The 12,895-nt window shown below is 40.4% G+C and overlaps 1 protein-coding gene across 1 annotated transcript; it reads right to left on the bottom strand.

Moving 5' to 3' along the window:
* Positions 1 to 2,977: 2,977 nt before the first annotated feature.
* Positions 2,978 to 10,391, bottom strand: EIF3K (eukaryotic translation initiation factor 3 subunit K). Its single transcript, XM_072430477.1, has 8 exons — positions 10,262 to 10,391; positions 8,723 to 8,821; positions 7,415 to 7,535; positions 6,357 to 6,431; positions 5,239 to 5,305; positions 4,887 to 4,964; positions 3,918 to 4,043; positions 2,978 to 3,082 (listed from the first exon to the last, which is right to left on the bottom strand). The coding sequence occupies exons 1-8, from the start codon at positions 10,318 to 10,320 to the stop codon at positions 3,051 to 3,053; spliced, it is 657 nt and encodes a 218-aa protein (XP_072286578.1). The 5' UTR covers positions 10,321 to 10,391; the 3' UTR covers positions 2,978 to 3,050.
* Positions 10,392 to 12,895: the final 2,504 nt, after the last annotated feature.

Below are 12,895 nucleotides of genomic sequence, written 5' to 3'. Positions count from 1 at the left end.
CACTTGAATAGCAGTCCCTTATTTTGCTTCTACAAATGTTTGTTCAGCAATTGCAAGAGTGAGTCCCGTGTGAGCTCGGAGCTGTGTGGCCTTGTCTTACATTGCATAGCCTTTGCTTATTCATTCCTAGGGCTCTTCATTGTAAGCTCTTCGTGGCAGTGTCCTTGTCTGTATCTGTCTATCATTTGCAACCCCTATTTAATGTACAGCGCTGCGTAATTTATTGGCGCTATATAAATCCTGTTTATAAATAATAATACCATTATTAATATGGCTGGAATCTCAATAAGTACGGCCATAGGAATTAGTAGAGAGATTGGTATGTATGTACAGAAAGCAATTATGACATTTTTGTGTAACTGATGAGCATTCCAAGCAAGGTCACACAGTACAGATCTCCAGGGGGAGGGGGCTGAAGGGAAGTATTTTACTATGTGGGTCCCTTGGGAGTTTAAAAGGGAAGCAGTAAAATACAACTAAATATGAAGCTGTGCTTAAACTTATTTACACATTTTCATGATGAAGCTTAGTGATGCTATATTTTGGATTAATTCGGGTTTATCAAGCTATAAACCAATAATTGAAAATCTGTTTTTTTAATATGTAAGCTCAGCAACTTTTCAGTGTACCTTTGCAATCACTTTATTATCTCTAATACACTCTGCATTACAGGAGGTTTTAGGTTCAAGATGCTCTTGCTGTGATCATTGTTGAATCAACCTTGTAAGCACTTTGGAAAAACTCTGACACCAATGAGTGATTACTGCCATAGAAATGGAAGGTACAGCAATCAAGTGTTAAATCATTATCACGAAAAAAAGGTGTTATATGATATAAATAAAGAACACATTTATTTTATACATACATTTTTGGGTTACCATACACTTTAAATTCAGAGGTACAGTAAATCGTGTTGGTTTGCCACTCGCTCAGCCAAATGGAAGCAGTTGGGAAAAATGTTATACATGTGTTTGCGTGTAGTGAATCAAACTACAACCAACATCAAGCACAGTACACCAGGTATGCCAAATGCTGCAGTTTACACTAAAAACAGATCCCAGATATCTAAAATGGTGCTCGAGAGCAGATATTCGTGTAGTTTTAGAATGTATATCCAAAAGAGGCCTTAGTTTTAGGTTATGCACTGTAAGTAATAGTTAAACTTTGAAAAAAACTTCAAATGTTAAATTGAGTATTCAAATTGTAATGTGTACCTGCAATTTTCTGCATTCTTATGGTGTGTCCTTGGGGATTTGATATGTTGACCTTTAGCTCTTTACTCTTCTATTTTATTATAGGGTAATTAAGTAGATATTAAAGGTCCAAGATGGCTTAGACTTTTAGACTCTTTAGTTTATATTCATTCTAATCTGAGAATGAACTTTTCACAATATATATATATATATATATATATATATCAGTGGTCCATGTGTTGTGTTGGGATGTGCCCATTGTTTGGTTAGCATGTGTAGGGATCCCAGAATAGGATTAGAATTGGTTGGTTCTGGATCTTATCTTTATATTGAAGAAATAAAGAAGCTCTGGATTATTAGAAATGTTAAGGTTATCTGCTGTCTTCATGTTGAGTCGTGATGCTTTTATCTTTTGCTGTGTGTGACTAATTGTCTTGTGAGCTCCTTATACTGGTTATTAGCTTGATTGAGTGAAACATTATTTCTCTTTTCTGTTTAACAGCATGCAGTGACTTGGGAAATCTCATTATGGTTTCTCCCAACTGCTGTTAACGGCATACATTAACACATTAGGTTAGGATCTTTGAGCAGCCTTATATAGGTTCACTTTTTTCTGTGGGGTGGGGTGTAGGACACCAAATGGGCTTGGCCTTAATTTTGGTTTGGGGACATACAGTCATATTGACAGATTGTTAGTTTAAACTATCTTTGATTTTTTGGAGGTTCCATGCAAGTTTTGAGCCCAGGGTACTTTTATATTTTGCGCCTAACATCCATATATACTTGTCAGGTTTAATAGACACAAGCAGATCCAATGCCAATTTTGTGCTGGACCAACTATTCTGATCAATATTTTGATAAGCAATTAATTGATAAGAATACCCAAAACTGTACAAGTGTTCCAATCCTTTTCCCCCATAAGGAAAGTGTTCTGAATTACAACTGGATTTACTTTGTCACATATTCTTCATTTACAGCACATCCACCCTATCCACAACTAATTGGGGAATAAAAAGTCAGTCTCTCACAATTGGTCAACTGCTAAAAAACTTTCAGATGAAGTAATTTCATCATATTATATATGAAGATCTGCCCCTGTGTACTAGCCTGTACAGTATAAAATCTATAAACATTACCAAATTACCAGCCACAATGATAAATTATCACCTTGATCACTTGCACCCATGGGTATATACACTTTCATTGTACTCTAAAGTTAACCTTGCAGCAAATCAGTGACAATTCCTCACAAAATGCCAATTTCTTACTAGAGGGGCAGTCAATGGCGCTACATATTTTGTAACTAGTCCCCCTCTTGCATGTATTGCTTTTTTTAATCTACTCAACTAAAAAAAAAAAGCATTGAGCACAGAGGATAAACCCATGCAGGGTGTATGTTGTGTTTGACTCCAAAGAGATAGTCTAACCCTTGGGCTTTAGCTAGTATAGGAGCAGAGGGCACTACATTTTCCCAGGTCTTTAATGCATCATTCAGCTTGAAAATGTGGATGCTAAGCACAAATTGTAATGGAAGTAACAGCTATAGACATGCTTCAGCTCTACTGGAACTTGTTGAAAGCCTGCTTGTAACTTGTTTAAGATGACTGTGTTTAGATAGTTGGGATATGAAGTGCTATAGATGCCCAGAAAAAAGATATAACGTTTATTAACACTTTTTTTTAAAACACTGAACAAAGTAGATTTTTTTAAACTATTTAAACTGATCGATTACTATCAAAACAATGATCCAATTATCTCCAAATAAAATAATGACGTAGACAAGGGAGGGTCAATTCAGCACTTTTATTATCTGATGTAACGACTACTCTGTACATAAAATAGGTTCAATTTTCTTCATCATTGAGAGGATGCCATAATTCCAGAAACACCTGCAGGGTAAAAAAAAAGAAACAGGTCCCTGATAAATAAACTTTGAACAAGCACTGACGATTGTATAGATACGTTTGCAAATCAAGGTTAAACATTTGTTGTCTTTGCCTTTTTGTTCCTTTATCATGCACATAAATCCTACTATAGGGGCTGTAGGTTAACATTTCAGGTATAAAATCATCATAATCCAAGCCAATGTGTTTTGGTCAATTGTAATCTAAAAGAAGACCACCTAAATATCCCTGTCCTATGCTTTGCCCTCTCCTGTCCCTGATTGCATACATACACAGTATGCAACATGAAAAAAATATTCTCAGCTACGAGTGCACATGTTCTGGTTGGGATGGTGCGTGCAAGTGCAGTCTCTGAAAATCCCTAATATGGCCACTGAATCCCTTGCAATCACTGCTGCACCCAATTCACTTCTGGGGCATTACCACGTATCACATCAGCAGGGAATTTACTGGGGACACTGACCATGTGTGCACACTCAGGAAGGACAAATAAGCTTGAAAGCTAGTATCTGCAATAAAGATGGCACGAAGATGACAAAACTAAACAAACTTCAGAGGACTGCAATCTATCAACACACTTAAAGGAAGGGTATATTTGTTTTTGTATATGTCAAATGTTAGTACTTATAACAGGGCTTTTTTAGGTGTTCATGTAATACCCGTCCTCCAAACAGCCAATCAGCTCTATTGATTCCATTATATATTCCTTCCATAAATGTTGAAAGTCCTCTTGTTAGAAAATGCGCTGTATAAACTACTAAAAACTAAAATAAAGTACAATTGTTTTACAGACCACATGCACCGATCCTGATAAACTTACTGTCAAAGTCAATCTTTTCCACAATGTTTTTGGGTTTAATGTTCTCCTCTTGGTTACAGATGAAGATCTTGCCGTTTTCTCCTTCTGTCCAGCCATATTTGCTCATCCATACTCTAAGCTGGGGTTCTAAAAAATGAGGAAATAAATTACATCACGTTATCATCCATCACATAATGGCTCTGAAAATCCTGTATTTTGAATATGCAAATACACATGAAATCTAATGCAGGGGAGCTGATTAGACTTTTACAATGCACAACACTGCCATCTTAACATGCCTCATGCACTCAGGGCAGAAGTTGTTTGGATCCTTAAAGGAGGCTCCCATCAGTGCAACAAAACTTATCCTTAGTTCTTTAAGGAGGTTGGAGGACACAATGCAGCACGCAGTGGTTATGCAGTGTGAAAGGTGTGTTTGAATGAAAAGAATGGATGAGCTACCTTTGTTCATATGGACACCACAGGGGATGCTTAGTGCCCTTTTCAGTGTCTACCAAACTCCACCCAACTGCCCACTGTGAACTTCTTTTCACATTTCCATATCTATAGTTAAAGCATGACAAAGCACCAACCTGCAGCATGACAAAACACCACATGTAGCAGTCAGGCTGTGCAAAGCCAATCTTTTTTAATAGCTTAACCTCAGGGTACAAGGGAAATTTGTACAGAGGCTCAGATTGTTATGCAGCATTCACTAGCTTTGCAAACCAAAGCCTCCCAGTGCTACAAATCTTTTGCATTGCATAGGGATACACCTGTATAGATTTTATTTGTCTGGTTTCCCAAGTGTAGTTAATCTTTGCATCCATTGATGTGTGAATGTGCAATGTCTGCATTAGCCTGCAGACCCTAAATATTTTTCTAGAAATCTTGTTTGCTGATCACATCTGAATTGCACATGACCATGACAAAAGAATGCAGATGTTTCTAATTCTACATTTCCAAAAGGACTGGTTTTTATTTACATACCTGACAGATCTCCAAGCATCTCTGCTAAAAGCCACCGGTCTATGTGCTGATAAGTGATCCCCACAACATGGCAGATGACTGAAATAAAGACAAAGAAGATATAGGGAAATTTATTACCTGCCATTGGTAATCTGTTTTTAAAGATAAAGGCTCTGAAGCCACCATCATCCTGGCTGCACTTCTCTGAGCAAGTGATGTGGACTGAGCATGCAGTCACTGGTTCTGAAAAGCCTAAATTTCCATCATGCATGGTGTCTAAGGTCAATGACTCAGGCAGTAAAACCTGACAGCAGCAAAGCTATCACCTGTAAAGTCTTTTTATCCTTATAAAATGAAATATTGTGTTACTTACATTTTCTCACAGAGTCCTCAAAGCCAGCAATACCATCAATGAGTTCGAGATTCTCATCCAATGCTTGCTGGAGAAACAAAATGGATGAGAGAGTTAGAAATAAAGTCAAATGTGCAGATAGCAAGTACTTATTGAAAAAAACATGGTTACTAAAATCTGGTTTACTTTGGAACAAAGATACAAAGTTTCAGAATAGGAAACTTTAACTACATACTATATTTAGGATAGGAAAGTTTAACAACATCCTTTATTCATCAAACACGCCAAATCACACAAACACCTGCATATGAAAAACCTGTCACTTACTGTCCCATAGGGGAATCCAGTCCTGAGAATATGCAGGTAGCAATTTCTGACCTTTTTCTAAAAAGTACTAGTGGCATGGCTAATTTAGGACCGTTAAATAAAAGTTCTGACTTCACTTGCAGAATGCTTGATTTCTTTGTAAGGTACTGAAACCAGAGACAGCCAGGTAAATGTTTTCCAACAGGGGTCAGCAGTTGCAGCCTCTATTTGGCATAGGTTTACTTCACAACTTTAACTTATAACTTCAAACACTAACCCACAACTGCAACTTGACCCGAATGCTAAACCTAACATATACTATGACTGCAAAATATATTTGTGCAGTTATGTAGTGCTGACATCTTCCACAGCACTTTACGTAGTCTATAGTCATGTCCCCCAGAAATGTATTCATTTGCTTTGCATAACGGAAACCTAATTAGCGACCACAAAAATCTATTCCTTCACTGGATAGCAATGCTGCTCACATCACAGTGCAATGTTCATTCCAGGTCCCTGTAGTCAGGTGCATTGCAGCCATCTATATTTCATTTTCTGCATGGGGGCAAGAACAGGCTGGAAAACCGAACACCAGTGGTTACCCACAGCTCCAACATTCAGAGAATGTGCACTATATTTTATTAGCTACTTCAAGCTACCTGGCTGTAAACATTCCCAGGTAGGTCACTGGCTCTGTGGTGGGCTATGAAGTACTAGACCCTTCTGTAGCACAGCAATTGAAGCAGCAATCCGATCTTATAAAAATACATATGTCTTCAAGTTTCTATGTAAACCAAACCTGCTCCCCTCCCCATACAGGAGAGAATACTTACCCAAAAAGACTGAAAGTGACAAGTTTCTAGAAGATCTCCTAAATACAGGATCTGTCTGATTGGACGTTCTTCTTGCTGAATATTGACAAGTTAAGGAGAAAATAATGCATTCCATTCTATCGAAATCTAATTTATCTCTTACAGTGCCCCTTGCCAATATTTCTGCCATTCCATCTAATAGTACATGCAAGTTTTTTTTCCCCAATAGCCCTTTTCTCATCAAAAAAACAAAGAAAAAAACAAAAAATCTTTGCTTTGATTGCAATTTCTGAAAACAGCTAGTCTACCTTCGTATTCCCCACAGGCTTATTTAGCAGGGTGCACCACCTTTTCACTTTTCAGTAACCACCCAGCCGTTTTTGTGTAATAACTATAAGTTTGTGCCACAATACAGGGGCACTGGACATTTGAGGCAGAATACAAAGAAGTTGGAAAAATGAGGCATAATAAAAGGGCGGATATTAGAAAGTTGAATCAAAATATAGGGGACAGTAGAAATCTGACAGAATTAAAGGGGTTACTGGATTCTTATGGCAACAACAACTAGGAACACCAAATTTGTTATATAATTTCTCCCACTCTTTCACCACCAGCAGCTTCTCCACAACCAGCTTGGGGAGAATGCGGTACCTAGTTATGCAATGACATTTTTTCTTTTCTAACTGACTGGATTTTTTCTGTATTTTGTCTAGTGCTGCCGAGCAAGCTTCTGAATGCAAAGTTAATTTTTACACAACAAAGGAAATAGTATAAGCTTTTGTCATATTAAAGAGATGTGTGAGCACCTTTCTTCTAATCCCCATGCACTGCACACACAAGTTAGCTCATCCTGCAGAAGCGAGCTTTGAATGTACAATGTAGTTTGCGAGCAGGAAGGTGAGAATCCTTTATTGTAGAAAATAACATAGTGTGTCTCTTCTGCCATACAAAACCTTCCTGCTTGTCCTTTATTTATTCATTTTTTTAAGGTTACACTTTATCGGTCCAAAATTCAAGTAACGCTTATGGATAAAAGTTTTTTTCGTCGCATCTCTCATGCAATAAGACTAAAAGGATACGTGAGCCTGGTCGATCATACACTTGCAGAGCGTAAAGTCTGTGTGTGGTAGGTTGGTCAAAGCCTTAAGGAGGACCTGTGCAGAGACAGTCGTCTGGAAGAAAGCTGGATTGAACTGATAGCTACAAAAGACAGAAAGAAACACTCAGAACCTTTATAATATGAAAGCATTATACTCTACTAAAAAATAGAGGAGTGCCCCCTGAAGCTTCCAATTACATACTTGTGTTCATTTTTTAACAATTAATATGCAGGTTACTCCTAAAATGTATCTACCTCTGGTGTATATGCAGAGGGAGTTGAACATCTCCCCCCTTCAGCATCTAACATGTTATGTAAAGATAAGCTACATGGATTTGAGAACAATCCATAGTCATGTCACTAGCTGTCCCTCAAAGGCGCTCACAATCTAATGTCCCTCGGTTGTATGTTTTTCATACAGTCTAAGGTCAATTTTTAAGGAGGAAGCCAATTAACCTAACTGCATGTAATTGGAGTACCTGGAGGAAACCCAGGCAAACACAGGGGGAACCTGCAAACTCCTTGCAGATAGTGCCCTGGCCGAGATTCGAACATGCTAACCACTGAGCCACCGTGCATTACGAAACCCATGTTCATTACAAATACCATTTATAAACGGGACCCCTTATCCAGGCACTTTCTGTTGTAGGTTGACAACCTATTGTCCTGCAGTGATTCCCCCAGACCCTGGGCACACCACCCGACACCTTTCAGTATCCACTCCGCAGTTTTGGGTGCTTACTGATGAGTCACAATACCAGGGACCTAGAGCTGCAAAGACCAGAGTGCTAACCACTGAGCCACCCACCCTGCTGAACAGATATCTCCCCATTACTATTGCTTAGTGAAAGTGACTAAACAATCTGTAGCTCTGCTCCTATTTAATGCATCTGTCCAATATTGGTACAATATGGCCATTGTGCTATAAGGAAGTAGGGACTGGCCAAAGAGGGATCATTATGCAGCTGATGAGCTTGAACATTACAAGCCAACAGTACCTAGCAATATGTCAGTGTATAGAGCAGTGTGCAAATTCTAACATTTACAGAAAAGCATAGGTGTGCAGCCAATCTAAATCATTTTGCTCCAAGACCTTACACAACCCATTTAACTAAGCCCCTGCAATATTCCTTGTCTTTGTAAGGTCCTAAAAGTTTGATTTTCAAACTGCGAGCATCTTCAAACTTCATGTTTTTCTTTTTTGGAAACATGAATTAGAAGCCTGATTACTTACAGCATAAACATAAATACACGATTAAGAGTTTAATTAATTTATGAAAATACGTACAGTTTTAATACTGCTAGGTTGGCTTCCAGGTCATAGGCGTTTTCCTTGGCCTGAGTTTCCACATAGCGTTCTAAAGTAGAAAGATTTTCTGGATTGTACCTGGATATGAAAGAAAGACAAAAAAATATTATAAAACACAGATCCATTTAGAAACAGCAGCATTAACAGGGTCATTGCTGTGCTCCCCCATCCTGTAATCAGAGTGAATTTGTTATACTGACAGTACTTCGCACACAGCATCGACCTTTCACTATGACGGAGCTCCTTATCTCAGCAGAGGAGCTGTGCTGTCTGTTATCCTGGTACGGTGATCTGCAAAGTCATGCCAGCCATCAATTTTTGTGCAGCATAACAGCATATCAGTCACAGCTTTTTTTTATTTTTTTTTTTAAAGTGGAACTAAAGCTTGTGATCGGGATGCACTTTATCAATCTCGATCGAGAATTAATAGGAGTGTAAAGGCTCCTGGGATACCTACGTGAGGCATTCCGGGAGGCTATTGGGCACTCCTTCGGCGCATGCCCGAGGCTTTTTGCGCAAAGGGAAAGTTTGCCAATCACATGCATATGCAGTGAGATTGGCAAATTTTTTTCCCCATTCTACGTCACCCTATTTCAGGCCTAGGTATGAAGAACAGGAAGAAGACGGCAGCGCCTGAAGCGCCAGGTCTGGGACGGATGCCGAGATGACGCAGGACACCCCCGGAGGGATCGGACTGCCCTGCGGGATTGAAGAAGTGATAAGTGTATTTTTTTTTGAAGTTTTGAGTTTAGTTCCTCTTTAAGCTAACTGCATGTTTTTGGAATGTGAAAGGAAACTGGAATACCAGTGGGAAACTCACGCAAACACAGGGAGAACCTGCAAACTCCATGCAGATAGTGTCCTGGCTGTGATTCTAACCTGTAACCCAGGGCTGCAAAGTGCTAACCACTGAGCCACTGAGCATTACAAAACATTTTAGGAGTGTGAAAACATTCCTAAACGGGGCTCCTTGTGCAGGCACTTCCTGTTGTACAGTGACAACTTATTGTCCTGTAGTGATCTCCCCAAACCCTGGGGGCACACCCGCTGTTGTGGGTGCTAACTGATGAGTTGGGTCACAATACTGGGGCTGCCAGCTGCCAAAAATTTCTTCCCATATGGCCTAAATAGATTTATGGGTTGAGCGTTGGCTTGATGCTGATGAGGCATTTCAATGATCCTCGGTTACCCAGAGAATTCATAATCAACAAACGGAGGAACACAAGTTTTGTTAGGCCTTTGTTTATGATACAAAGCGATCTATATCGCTTTATCATAGCACACCGGCCTTGCCTCCTAATCTGTGGAGCAAAATACCAGATCTCACAATTCACCATTTGTAATATTTAAATCACCAACAATATCTCTGGGAGCAAAGCAGCTCAATATAAAACTAAACGACAGGTCCTCTTTAAAACAATGATTGCCCTAAGTCTTTGTATCTGAAATATTAAAACCCACGTAAACCAAACAACATAAAACTATAGCAACCAAACCCCCGTGGGCTGATATATTTACCTATCGATACCCCGTAGTAATTTTCCCACATTTGCTCTCATCTGCTCAAACGATGCCATGTTGCTTGAAGATGTGAGAAAGAGACCGGAAGAGGAACTCGGTACTCACTTCCTGTTTCCGCACACTGCCAGTAGCTGACGCCTCTTCCGCCCACACTTGGGTTACGCACGTCTGACGTCACCACAGTTTCTGGTTTGGGAATGAGAGATTGTTATGTTGGAAATGATTTTGCGGTTATTTCCGGTTTCAGGATTTGCCTGATGGCTACATTATGACATGAGTGATTCTGTGCATGATTGGTGTAGCTTCTAGAAGGTATATTAGTTTGTGAGTTGTTCTGAAGGCATACATAGGTCCTTTTCCATTCATGGTTTTAATGTACAGCGCTGAGTATTATGTTGCCGCTATATAAATCCTGTTTAATAATAATATTGGTTAGCTGCTCCCAGGTGCAAAACAACTGCAGCTATCTGTCAAGGAGCAGAAAACTGCATCTCAGGGCAAAGAGATTGCATGCAATTCCCTTGTGTTTGCAGTGCGGTTCTTCGTCGTGTCGTCCAGAAGTGACGTTTCTTCCAGGAACCGCAGTATAAGGCTATGTACACATGTGCAATAATTGTGGTTGGAAAGGATCTTTCACGTTTCTTTCCAACGACTGCATGATGCATGAACGAGTGCTGTACATACAGTATTTCTGCTCTATGGAGAGGGGAGAACGACAGAGTGGCACCCCGCTGTGCTCTCGCCCCCTTCACTTGTATTACCATCGTTCGTCGTCCATGGACCGTGGATCTGCCAAGACGGTTGTTTGGAGCCAATTTTTGGACCAGAACCATTGCACATGTGTATGTAGCCTAAGTCTGAAATGGCCAATTGCCAGCTGTAGTGTACCAGTTAAAGAAGAAAACCTTTACTTTTGCAAACCACTTGATGCCACCGGAGGTTTCCTGGATCGGATGCCGCACCGTCCTGGAATCCCCCTTTGTCCCGGTGCACTGCAACCACACTGTGCACGCACGAAATTTGGTGATGTAGATGGGCACAAAAAGAGTGCAGATCACATGGCGCATGTGTGCGATTTTCTTTTTCCCCGTTGGAGAAAAAGCTTTTTTTTGCGCATGCCTGATCTCAGAGGGAGCAGACAGAAGCCTCCTGAGATGTATGACGTATGTATCCCAGGAGGCTCTGTGCTCCCATTCTGTCTTTAACCCCCCCACCCCGTAAAAAAATAGAGGGGGTCATTTTTGCTTTAAATAACTCAGTTGTCTACCCCTTTTATGTAAGGTATTTTAGTTTAGGTACACTTTAAAGTGGAGCTAAACTTGTTGGTGGGTGGTGAGCTGCTGCCATAATCTCCTAGATTGTAAGCTGTTCTGGACAGGCTCTTCTCCTCCTCCTGTATCACTGTATATATCTGTCTGTCTTTTGCAACCCCTATTTAATGTACAGCGCTGCGTAATATGTTAGCGCTATAAAAATCCTGCTTCCTAGTACCCTAGGTCACTCTGCTTGAGTTGAAAACAATGTTCGTAATCAGGTGGTTACTGGTATTGTCATACTTACCTCTTCCTTCCTAGAGAGCAGATGCCTCTCTCCTGTGCATGCGGGCAGTTCTGACCCTGGCTGTGCCTGTTCTTCCAGAATTTATCAGTTTCGCTCATCCCGCCGGCCAATCAGGAAATAGCCTCCTAATCATCCCTGGCTATTTAGCTAGCTTAGACACAGACACAGGAATCATGCAACGTGCCTCCAATAGTGCCAAGCCCCCTAGCTCTGCTGAGCATTTCCTCTATTGCTGTTTAATTCAGTGCTTCCCCTGTCCTGCTCCTGTGGTAACTCCTTGTTGCCCAGTCTGTTGTTTCCCAGCCTTTTCCCTTGTGCTGTTCCAGTGTTCCTCTCTATTTGTGGATATCCCTGTGTCACCTGTGCCTCCTGTTGCTTCCGGTTTCTCCTGTGGCCCCTGTGCCACTGGTGTCTATTTCGTGGATCCTTGGTATTTGACCCCTGGTTTGTGACCTGACCTCTCTTGCTTGCTGCCTGCCCCGACACGGCCTTCCTTGACAATTTTTCCGCCTAGTGATTTGGTACTGTGTGTCTTCCTGCCCACCCTGGTGTGCTCAAGGACCGCAACTTAGCAGTAACCAGTAGCGCAACATCCTTACCACTAGAGGCTCTGGAGAAGACCTGGTTACTGCTTAGACTCTGCCCCTTACCCTTTCTCATAGCTCACACTCCTGTGCAAGCTGTAGCGCCCCCTAGAGGCTCTGTCTCCCCAAGCATGACAGGTATGCCAGAAAAAGACATTCAATTTCTCCGTGCATACCAATAGCCACCTAATAAGGGAAATTCTTTACGACTCAAGCAGAGTGAACTAAGCATACTATTTCCTCATAAAAAAATTAGTTTTAACAATCCAGGACCCAACATTTTTATAAAGTTTTCCACATACCCCTGAAGAAGCCTACTGGAAAAATGCTTCCGGATATGAGATGTTACTTATATGTTATATACAATTTAGATCCTATACCCCATGAAGTATCAAATTGGCTCTGGACCTATTATTTATGTAATGTATGACATTGTTCTTTTATTGTGTTAAAATTACCCTTACCACTACAATACATAACTATAAAA

Source organism: Pyxicephalus adspersus, chromosome Z (genome assembly GCF_032062135.1).
Source record: "Pyxicephalus adspersus chromosome Z, UCB_Pads_2.0, whole genome shotgun sequence".
Classification (NCBI taxonomy): domain Eukaryota; kingdom Metazoa; phylum Chordata; class Amphibia; order Anura; family Pyxicephalidae; genus Pyxicephalus; species Pyxicephalus adspersus.
This window is presented reverse-complemented; position numbering and strand designations above follow the sequence as displayed.